This window comes from Onychostruthus taczanowskii, unplaced genomic scaffold, assembly GCF_017590055.1.
Source record: "Onychostruthus taczanowskii isolate IOZ18803 unplaced genomic scaffold, ASM1759005v1 scaffold129, whole genome shotgun sequence".
NCBI classification, from domain to species: domain Eukaryota; kingdom Metazoa; phylum Chordata; class Aves; order Passeriformes; family Passeridae; genus Onychostruthus; species Onychostruthus taczanowskii.
This window is the reverse complement of record NW_024498451.1, coordinates 134,353-146,426: the sequence shown is the minus strand read 5'-3', so window position 1 is coordinate 146,426 and position 12,074 is coordinate 134,353. Positions and strand designations below refer to the sequence as shown.

The following is a 12,074-nucleotide window of genomic DNA, read 5'->3' as shown; positions in this document are numbered from 1 at the left end:
TTGAACAACAAAAGGATGTTTTTAGATGAATTATTGTGGAAGCTGCTGGTTTGAGAAACTTTCTTCCTGTTAGAGGGGCTGAAAACCTGGCCTTGATAATGGGTGTGGATATCTGGATACTTTATATATCAGTTATTTACCTGCAGAAGTCTAAAATCTGCTTGTTACATTGTGTACCTAGATTTAGAAATATCAGTCTGGATCAGTATAGTGATTTTCATGCAGTCTGTATTTATTTTTTTTAATATTATCACACAGACCAGGAGCATTGTCTTAAATTGATTGAAAGACTAACATAAAGAGCTGCTGCGAATTAAAAGAATATTGGCAGTTACAATATCTGTAATAGAAACACAGAATGGAACTTCATGTATTTGTATTTAATTCCAGAAATTATTATCTGATGGGGAGCAGCTTTTGGCTTGTTAAGCATTATTTATTGTTTAATCCACACAGGATTTGTTTAGTAAGGGTGTGTTTACTTATCATGGCACAATTATTTTTTGTTGCAAGTGGTTTGTGAATTTTGAAGAAATGCTACTTGTTATTTCATATGATGATATTGTAGGAGAAAAGGAAAATGAAGATATAATAGATACTTGGACCTAGCTCATCTGGTGAGATTGAGGGTGGCAGGTGGCAGTGTCAAGGTTTTTCATTTGCACTTTTTTGCTCTGTGCTAAAGCCTATACACTTTGTTTTGCAGTAACTGTCTTACTCACTTACTGTACTTCGTGGCTCATTGACCCAGCATGATGCAATGAAATCATAAACTTGTTTGAAATTCTTGTGCACAGTAATAATAATAATAATAATGAATAATAAAGTAATAAATTATTTCAAGGCTGAAGTATAAGTTTTTATTATCTTGAATTTACTGTGAGTGATTGGAAGCAAACAGTGTCTTTAGGTATATTGATAAATGGAATCCCAGTCTCCAGGGAATGAAAGGGGTGACTTAGTGTGCAGCACACACGTCTGAAAAGACATGACTCTCACTTCTGTATTGTAAGACAGTTCCAATCACTATGAAGTTATTTTCTGGGTGATGTTTCTCTTAAATTTTAAAATTTTGATTGTCTGAATTGGTGTTTTTTTGGTGTGTCTGTTGACAAGAATTATCCAGAGTTAGTTACACCACAATGACCAATGACTTTAAGATCATTCAATTCAAACACCGCTGCCATGAACGGAGATACCTTTCTCTAGTCCAGGCTGCTCAGAGCCTGGTCCAACGTGGCCTTGAGCACTTCCAGGGATGGGGCATCCCCATATTCTCTGGGCAGCCTGTTCTGTGGCTCACCATCCTCACAGTAAAGCATTTCTTCCTTTTGTCCTCCTTATGAACTCCATTGTAGGAGTTCAATGACACATCTGTAGAAGGAAGGTTGACAATGTGGATTTATGTTTCAAAACACAGCAGCACTTGGTCCAATGCCTGGAAAGAGGAGAATATAGGCTGGTGTGCTGTCGGCTGCTGCTGACTGTGCCGCACAGCCGTGTTAGTGTACAGAAGCATGCTGCACAGTGTGGCAGCACTGGGACCAGCCAGTTAGCTGTAGCAGAGGCACTGAAGAGGCAGTCAGTTCTGATTTGGGAGCTTCATGTTAGGAAGATGTTTCCATGTGGAAGTCTCAGTGAACTCTCAGTGGAAACAACCTCCAAGAAGGAACCTCCAAGAAGCAATACAGTAAAATTTCTTGTTTCTGTGGTACCTCTTTGATATCTACAGAAGACATTGATTTTTTGTCTTTCAATGTTTCAGGGAGCATTCTCTTCAAGTGCATGTCTTTGGAAGCTGACAGAATGACAGAGCACCAGGAGAAAGTACTGTCAGTTTTGGAGGAAAAGTTTCCAGATCTTCCACCACGGGAGGAAATTATCTCTGTTCTCCAGGAGACTCAGTTTAACACTCAAGGTAGTGCAACTTCCTTCCATTTTTCAGACCTGTTACAAATTTGTTTGTGTAATTGTATCAGAATACTGTTTTATTGTGTGTGATCAAAATAGGTGCAACATGCTATCTTCATTGACAGCTAAGTGTTGTATGTTTCCAATTAAGTTGCTTCCATTCTAAATCATGGAATTGTGATTTCTTTTGAGGAACTACTTAGCTCATAAATAATCTTGTATTGTTTTTACAGATAAAGTTAACAATTTATTTTACGTATTGCTTTTACAAATGTATGTTCATCAAGAATTTATGTTGATTCACGTGGACATAAAAATGTGTCAGCCCATGGGCAGAAATTGTATTGCAATTGCCTGTGTTGTGTGGAAGTAGATTTTGTATTATGACCCAGATTTACTAAGAGCTGTGTACAGGTGAAATCATTTGACATCAGACTCAGATTAAGGAAGCAGCAGGAAAGTTGCAATTCTTTTCCTTTCTTCTGACAGAAATACTGAGTAGAAATATTCAGTGATGTAAAGTGGCAATGTTTGAACCCAAAATTTAGTAGCAGGCCTTTGAAGAGCTGCTGTGAAAGCCTGAAGAAAATTGTTGCAATAACTCTTACAATTTTTACCGGCATCTGCTGCCAAGTTCTTACCAAAGAGGGAGCACTAAATTCCTAGAACTTTCTTGTACAGGAATTTACTACCAAATTCCTAGTATTTCTCTGTTAGATATATCAGGTAAGCATAGGGTCCATGGAGACTCAGGGTCTTTATCTGTTCTCTATCTGCCCATGTGCAGAAAGTAGGCATTGAAATTCAGACCATCAGCCTGAGACAGCTGCCCTATCTGGTAGATAAGGACAGAATTTGAGGAGCTTCTTCTTTTGCCTTTTCTGTCAGTAACATTACAGAGTAATTAAGTTCAGGTCTATAAAATTTCACATGAATTCTGTTAAATTCCTCTACTCAAGTAATCAGTACAGTTCAGGAATGAACTGTATGCAGTCTAGATTGGAAAGTGGCAGTGAAAGTAGCTTTGATGGAAGTCAGTTTTTAGTTCTGCCAGTTGCCAGGGAAAACGGTTTAGTACTGTTTGTCATGAAGTTTTCTGTAATATTGAATGTAAAACTTGGATGAGTAGATGTAGTGGGTGTAGTCTGCATGGTGCTGGTTGCCAGTAATTTATGAGTGTCATATGAGACATAGGGAGGGCACTGTTGTGCACTCTTTTTTTTTTTTTTTTTTGGCTTATGACTCCTGTTTTCTGTGTATTACAAGGCACATATTTACTGTATAACATATACATATGCTGCATATGACTTTTCATTTAGTAGGATGCTGCTGAGTTTCAGGAGCTCCTTGAAGGATGTAACCTCTACTGAATATTTTACCTAATACACTCCTTATTTGAGGCAATATTAGGGCATGCAGCCAAAATATTTCTCAGTTTCTGGCAGAAATAATGATTTATTGGCCTGAATTAATTCGTTATTTAAGGCACAATGGGTTGCAGCCCCCCAGAAAGTTTATAGGTTATATACAAAATTTTTTAAATGACAGATGTGTAAATGTTCATCTTGTCATTAGATTGACTGCAGTAACTGGACTCTGTATAGGAACAGTAATGAAAGGATTAATTTCTTTGACTGAGGTTGGTATTTGTTTCCCTCTTGAAAATCATTTGTACAAACACATGGTGGATGTTAAACTGCAATCCTTAAAGGTTGGTGGACGTTTTAGTTGTTGCCCTGCACCGAGATAGCTGGCTTGCAGCATTCTTTACATAGATGTTTGGCTATTGTGTCTGTCTTTCAATCATGTGATGCAGTTATGTTCTTTTACATAATATGTATTTGTTTTGAGAATCTTTGAGAATCTTTGCAACGTATTAGGCAAACACGTCTGATGAGGGAAACTTAGTCACTTGAACTTTCAAAACATTGGGCTTAAACATACCAATATGTCTGGTTGCAATTCCTGTTTTACACCATTTTTTCTGTTGATAATGTTTCTATGGTGAACATATACTTAGTTTATTAATGATTTGATGTACATAAGAAAAACCCATTGGTGTTATCAATTTGTGAAGAAGGTCAGAAAGGTTGAATGACTGTGTTAAGTTCCTTGCTTTTGAGTATTTCATAAACACCATAGTAGTCTACAGGTGCTTTCCAATACATTAATTATTTCAGAAGTAATTTTATATTTGTGATTTCATATTAGGCCACAGAAATTGCCTAGCTATACATTTATCATCAACTGGAATTATGTTCACTTAAAAACTTCAGTGTTCACACAGGAACCCAGGTGTTGCAGTAGACTTAATTCTTCATACTTGTTGTTAGTGTGTATCCTCTGTTAAATCTCTTCCTTTCTTAAAAAAAATCCCTCTGGAAACATTAAGCATTGAAATATTAATGTTATCTTTAATTTTCTCATACAACATCCTGAAATACCGAAAGAAGGTTCAGCATTAAGGTCTAAGCTGTGTTTTTAATTTATGCTCGTGCATCTATCAGCTGTAGATAATTGTATATATGGAAATGTGTTTATTTTCTTAAACAGGTGTGAGCATTGAGGAGGTTATGCTCAAGGATCTCAAGGAGATTTCAGATGGAGAAATCAAAGTAGCGATTAGCACTGTGTACGTGACACTGGAGGTAAGAGGAAACTTAAAACATGTTTAACAGCCTTATTGCATATAGAGATAGTTCTTTAAAACAGAATGTGAGCGATTTATTTTCCCAATACTTTTTCCAGTATGAGCAGAATTTTCAATGATTTAATTAACTTTGAGAGAAGTAGTAGCTATTTGTTATCTGATTTCCATTATTATGATATTATAATTATTTGCTCCCTTTGGTTTGTGGTATGGTGTGTTAAAAACAATGGCACAAACAATTTCGAACCTTTGGGTGAATTGAAGGTGTGAGCTTTCCTCTTTGATCTGTAGAGAGTTACATGTTGCTGATTATTATGTAAAAATATTATTTTAAAAATAGGAATGCTTAGATCACTGAACAAGTATAACATGATACCATTATTTTTGATTGAAGTTTGCATACTGGCATATTGATTAGTAATAAAACCTAAGTGATCTGAAGAAAATATCAATAGCAGAAACATCTTTATATAGTATATATCTGTAATTTTCAGTCTCTTCATTTGCATGAAAGTCATGTATACAGAAGTATTTGAAATGTAGAAGAAATTTTCATATACTTTTGCACTAAATAATTTTTTTTTTTTTTTTACATAAAATGCTGCTAAAAAAAGATTAAGTCTCTTGAATAGTTCTTGCCTTGTGTGTCCTAAGAGATTTTTTATAATATGTGTCTTGTGATTCATTTTACAAAAAATAAGATGCTTCTGTGGTTGAACAAGTTTTGGTTACAATCTAGCTTATAATTACCCATAGATTTCTGGTTGCATACTAAAATATAGAAAGCAAGTTATATAGCAAAGCTTCAAGAAATGAAGTAGAATCTGTTAGTTTTCGATTAGTTGTTCCAATATTAAGCAATCTTTGCCACCAAAACAGCACTGCTTTATGAACCATAATTTGATCCTAAAAATTAGGCTGTGGCTGGGTAGAAAGGGCATGGGGAAAGAGTGTTGTAAGATAAATCCCCAAAAGAGAGAATGGGATTTTATAAAGTTCCTAATAAAATCCTGATCTTCTTTTGTTTTAAATCTTTCTCTTCTATGCAGTCAGTTTCAGTTAATGGTGGACAGAGCTAGGAGCTAGCTTTAGCATTACATTTTCTTTTTGTTTATTTTGCATTAAATCATGTTTGATAACTATGAAGAGTACAGGCCTTGCACTCCACAGGTTTAAGCTCCAGGTAAATCTGTTCTGACCTCGTCTTTGCAACTCTATATGCTCAAATTAATTGTAACTGAGAACTTGTCTTCCTTTTGGCTGGATCTCACAGTTTGACATTGCTGAGAATAGGTGGTCCTAGTTCTCAAAGCAGGCAAATTTTCAGCCTTTTTTCAGTGCAGTGTAACATGTGATGCTGACTTACCTTGGCCAAGAAGTGTTAAGATCTGGTGGTCAAGCAGTAAATGTTTCATAGCTGTTTTTCTTACATAGCTAGTGGTCATTGTGGAGGGCAGAGGAGGTTCATTTGCCTGTAAGAACAAACTGAAGAGATTTTACTGATGTTAGGTGATTTTTAGTCCCAGTCTGTTAAGTAATTTTATTACTAGTATTTCTGATGGGATTTCTTTCTGGAAGTCGCAGGTGTCTTCCTTTGCTTTTAGCTCTGTTGTTGTACTGTCAATAGTTTGTGCCATAAAGGACTAAGTTTTCAGGGGCGTAACTGCTTTTTTTTCCCTAGGTGTAGTGTTTGTAAAGTTATTGGGATGGAGATGCATTTTACATTTGCTACATTATTGCTCTTTGTTGAAATGAAAACACCCTAATTTTTGGTGCTTGGCCAGCAAAAGATGTTTTTTACTCAGTTTTATTAGTGATAGAGATCACATGTAGTTACTTCACCCTGTGCCAGAAGCACAATACATATAAGAAAATGAATGATAAAACTGTCCAGACCTTTCTGTTCAGTTTAGAATTCTGTTATGAACTCAGAATACACAGACTTTAATGAATTCTCAGTTTTCTCAGCAATGATAGTGGTAGTTCATTATTCATCCTTAAAGTGCTCCACAGATGTTACCTGATTAAGTATTAAGGAAATATGAAGAACAGGCTTGGCAACAGGTGTTGAATCTCTGGTGTGTTTGTGTGTTTGCTTTTTCAGAAGTATCACAAGATCACTCTTTTTCCTTAATAATCAACAAATATGCAAAAGTATCTTCCAATAAAGTGCTTTCTGTCAGGCAGTCATTTTGTGTGCATGTGTATAGGTTTCTCTAAGGGTTCATATGCAGCTTTTGCATTCATGAGATCTTTGGATCTGGCCCTCATGGATTTAGGTGGCATTAAAGCTGTAAGTTGAAATCAGACCCGTGTCACCAGTGATCAGCTTCAGAGTGTATGCTGCTTGAATTTTACATACGTAACCACTTTATTTTTGATGAGAAGGACAAAATAAAAGCGACACTGCCCAGATCACCGTTATTTTTGTAGCTGGAAAATTTCTCCAAGTCCTAATAAAGATTACTCATAAGATATTGTAGCAAAATTCAATGCATGTGCTACAGTTAATTTCTGTTACATTTTGGTTACCCTTAGAGTATCTTTTGCTGCTTCTCTGCTAGAATTCTCTTGCAAATGAGAAATTTTTTCTCAACGTGGCTTTCTGGGAAAGTAATATTACTCCTGAGTAATGAATACGTCTGTTGTAAGGCGAGCTCTGTTCTCTGCTTTTTTAAGTGTAGTGCACTGGGAGAACAGTCCAGGTTTCAGGAATGTTCAGCTCAGTTGAAATGGCTCATTATAACGTAGATTAATAATGTGCTTGTTAGACTAAGTCTTTTATCTGTTCGTTCATGAAAATTCATTCTAACTGCTCACAGAACTTACAATTGTAGCAAATCAGTTACCACCTGAGGAAGCAGGTCAGTCAGTTGAAAACAAATTCTGTGGTTGTCTGCTACTGACTGTGGCAGACAAGACGGTGTTCTGAAGGTCTGTTGAGGTTCATGCCTCTGGCCATGGCATCCACGTACTTCATGAAGACAGTTTCCAAGTAGTAGGGGTTGTATGCCATTTGTAAAAGCTCAGAGAACACGTCAGAGCTGCACTGGAGGCTGATGTCACCAGTGTTGTTTCCTCAAGAAAGTGACCTGCACGTTGATGCTGCTGCAGGAATCTTGACTGTCCTTAGGTAGCCTCCATAGTCCAAATGAGTTGGGGATAGTACCAACAGGAAGTTCTGTTTCTTGTAACAACTTCGCCATTTGTGGCTTTATGCCTCAGAGGAACTTACAGTGGCAGTTCCAGCAACAGAAATTTAAGAAATGTAGAAGTGTTTGGGTGCACGGTTTATCATCTTCCTATGAAAAAATAGTCTTATCTTGGAGATAGATCTTAATTTTAAAGATATTTTGTAGTATTACTAAGAAATGCCACTGTCTCATAATTTGGACAATTTTATTTCTGTGTTTTGAAAAGTGATGTTGTTAATACTTCTGTAAAGCAAATCAAGGATCTCTGTCTTAGCTGAAGCACATCAAACAAGTGCTATGTAGACCATTACAACCAAATAAGTGAGATTACAATGTATATCTTTCAAGATTTGAACTTCTGTTGTCTATCTATAATGATTATGTAGATATATTGTGTATTTGGGAACCTTTTTCTCTTGGTATAAATATAAACATATTTTAAATGGCAGATTGGTCCATGAATTTGTTTTTAATGCAAAAGACAAAACAAGAAGCAAACCTCAAATAAACATGTTAACATTTAATCTTCCAGTAATGGAATTGAAAACAAAATTCTCAGCAACTTACAATAGCAATGCGGTTCAAAAGTATTTTTCTGATGCCTGTTGTGAGAAGTTAGGGTATGTAAAATAAATGATGTATAGAGCTGTAGGAATGCGACTTTTGCAGACTACCTTGTAATGTCTAAGGAACATTAAACATAGGGTTCTCGTTTAGCAAATAAATAACCATTCATTTCAATGGCTGCATAGTCTGGACTTTTGTGCATATTTTTGTAAAGATGAGAAGAGGCCATTAGGGATTTAATATAAAATAAATCGCCACGGGGTCTTCTTGTAGTCCTAGTCTTTCTGCCACATGGTGTGTCACTAATGTGCATAAATGGGCTTAAATGAATTTGTTATCTGTATTACATTTGCAGTATGTATATATTTATATATTATTTTTTAATTGTGTTTAAAAATAAAACATTAAATACATCATTTCTGAGAGTTGAAAACATACCATTTGTAAATAAATCAACCTTAATTAAGGTCTTAAAATGTCAGTGTGTGCTATCTGCCTTAGGAAAATTTATAACATATATAGTACATAAAGCTTAAACATACTTTCACTTGCTTTTTCAGAAGTATTAAGAGGCTGAAGTCATAACCTCATATGACTGAGCAATGCAGCCTCATGTGCATTAATGTAAATACCATACTCATGCTTAAACATCAGACTGCTGTCTTCTGGAAGACAACAGCTGTCCAGTTGATGCCTCAGGTCAGCCAAAATACCTCAGTTGTAGCGAGTGCAATCCAAGGCGTGGAGAGGTTAGGCAAACTGAATTCTCTATAGTGACTTTTCTCTAAAGACATGAAAGGAATCTGGTGGGCAGAACTGTTTAAGTGGTGGTTTTGCGTGGTTGCTGTTGCAGCCAACTGGGAAATAAGCCACGCCAATAAGAGCAGTGACAACTGTTCCTTCATTGCCTCCCAAGACAAGAGCAAGACCTGGCACTTCATGTGCATTTAGACAAATACTCGGAGCCAGGAGAATAAACACTAGGAACTGGACACCCAGTCTGAAAGTTAGGGTATCACAGGAGTAACTGAAACATGGTAGGACAACTCCCGTGACTGGAGAAATATGATGGATAGGCTGTTTTGTAAAGAGAGTCAGGGAAGAAAAGGAAGGGGAATTGCACTTTAAGTTAAGGAGAACCTCAAATGTACAGAACTCAACTACAGTGACCATAGAAGCCCTCTCAAATGCCTCTGGGTCAAGGTTAAAAGGGTCATCTCCAAGCTGTATTGTGGAGTTTGGCGTCTGGTTGTGCACTCTGAAGGTTAGCAGTAAGGCAGAGGTCTTAGATTTTAGAAGAGGAAGCTTCAGCTTGCTCAGAGCTCAATTGAAAGGGAAGCTTCCATGGAGAATAAAGGAGCTAGCGACTGCTGTGAGTTTTTGAAGATAGCTCTCATGAAAACACAAAACCAGTTCATCCCCTTCAAAGGGAATGGAAGTAGGTGGAACATGAGACCCTCTTGGTTTAACTGTGAGCTTCTGAGTCTGTTCAGGACCAAAAGAGAAGCACACCAGAGATGGAAAGGGAGTTACAAATCTATTGAGAACCACAAGAATGTTGCCAGGGCATGAGATGCCATTAGAAAAGCAAAGGCTCAGCTTGAATTGAAATTGGCAAGAGATGTCAAAAACTACAGGAAAGGGGTCTTTGGATACATAAAAAACTACAAGCAGAAGCAGGAAGAAACTGCTGGCCCAGTGTTAAATGGGAGAGGTGAATTAGTCACCAACAGCACTGAGAAGGCAGAAGTTCTTAACACTTCCTTGACCGCTGTTGTCACTAGCACAGCTGGGCCCCAGATGCTGGAAGTAAGAATCCATGCTGATGCAAACAAGACCCACTGTCAGTGAAGAAAAAATTGCTGTGTGGGCTATTACAGGAACTTGGCTCCTGCAAATTGATAGGACCTTACAATATCCACTCAAGAGTATGGGAGAGCTGGCTGGGGTCATTGTGAGGCTGTTCTCCATAATCTTAGAGAAATTGTGGAGAACAGGAGAGATCCCAGAAGACTGAAAGAAGGCTAATGTCGCCCCCATCTACAAGAGGTGCTTAAAAGAGAACCCAAGAAATTACAGGCCCTAGAAAAGTTATGACACAAACCCTTTTAGGAGAATTCATTGCCAGTCAGATGAACCAGGTGATTGGGAAATGCCAGCACAGGTTCACCAAGGCCAAATTGTGCTTGAATTGATTGCCTTCCAGGCAAATCTGATTATACTCCTGAGGAGATTCTGATTAGACACAAGAGGAAGATTTTTCACAATTATAACAATCAGTCATTGGAATAATCTCCAGAGAAGTGATGTATTCCTCAACATTAAGCACGTTAAGGTTCATCTGGGCAGGGTGTTGGACCAACTTGTCAAAAGTGTTTTTGTCAAAAAAGTTTGGACTATGTCATCCTTGAGATCTCTTCTAGCTGTTATTCTGTGATTCAAAAGAGTGCTTCCTAATTAAGTATGTGAAATCAAATGGCAGCAAAAATTACATTTATTACAGTGATTGGTAGGATTGCTTATAGTTTTCATATCAGATTCCTTTCAGAAATAATGTGAGGGTGATACAAGCTGAAGTTCCCCCAGTCAATGAGATGCTTCTGCATGAAGTCATGTAGGATGTTACTATGGTTTCTTGAGATTTGAGAAAAATGTGAACTTGTAAAACTGGCTAAGACCATTATATTTATGAATTTTCCCAAATCAGCATGTACTGATATATTCAACTGTTATTTTTGCAAGGTGTATTTGATTATTTTATTCTATAGTACTGTCATAACAGATAGTAAGCCAGAAGCATCAGAATTTTTTGTACTTGCAGTATCACTTAAAAAATGTACAAGGTAAACAGTAGAATTGCTGCAAGGTGCACAGTGGTATGTTTTGAGGATTTAATTTTTATTTCACTGTGTGAATAAATTGGATAGATGTCATTGGTTATAATTAGTATGACATCTGCTCTAATTTGGTCCAAGCTATCATTTATGATTTTGCCTTTAATGTCTTGGTTCAAAAGTTAATAAACGATGTAAAATAGCAATGAAAATTGTCAAAGGAATGAGCATAAACAATCTACTAACATTGCAGTAAAAATGTGCTTGTGCTCACAAGTACATTGTTCAAAAAGATAAACTGTTTTCTTTTGTATAATTTATGAAATGTGTTTAAATAAATTAAGATATTTTCTTTATGAAATACAGCGTATCTTCCAGCTAAGTAAAATGCTATAATCTACCGTATCATTATTGGCCTGTATTTCTGACTTATACAAAGCTGACTAATTTATCATTTGTATACTCTTCTAGTTCTTGTCAGTAGCACTCAGCTTAGCTGCTTATGGGGCATAGACATTGACAGCGGGAGGTGCTGTTTTGAGAAACGTTCAGCATAAAGAGTTGTTTCTATGAAATTTAATGCACTTTTAAAAAAAAATTCTGTGTAAAACCTAGCATGAAGATTTAACATTTTAAAATGTGGTTGTAATGCATAAGAATATTAGAACTGATAACAGTTAGGGATGACAATAGGAATATTACAGAAATTATATTGTCTTCTATTCAGTTTTTGTTTCTTCTTTGCTATTGTGTGGGAAACAAATAAATTAAAATATTGAATTATTGATCCAACATTACAGTGTAACTCTAGCTGTAAGTAAAAAGACATTTTGAGTTTGCTAGTGTTTGTGTTCCAGCACTGCAGAAGCCAGCAATTCTGTGGACAAGATGCAGTGTATTTCTAAACAAATATTCTGC

The 12,074-nt window shown here is 36.5% G+C and overlaps 1 protein-coding gene across 1 annotated transcript in view; it reads left to right on the top strand.

Moving 5' to 3' along the window:
* PRUNE2 (prune homolog 2 with BCH domain) overlaps positions 1-12,074 on the top strand; it is a 130,963-nt gene that overhangs the window by 33,110 nt on the left and 85,779 nt on the right. The window contains exons 5-6 of the mRNA XM_041396291.1: positions 1,766-1,918; positions 4,465-4,559. Of these exons, the coding sequence (XP_041252225.1) occupies positions 1,766-1,918; positions 4,465-4,559 (248 nt within the window). The remainder of the gene's footprint in view (positions 1-1,765; positions 1,919-4,464; positions 4,560-12,074) is intronic.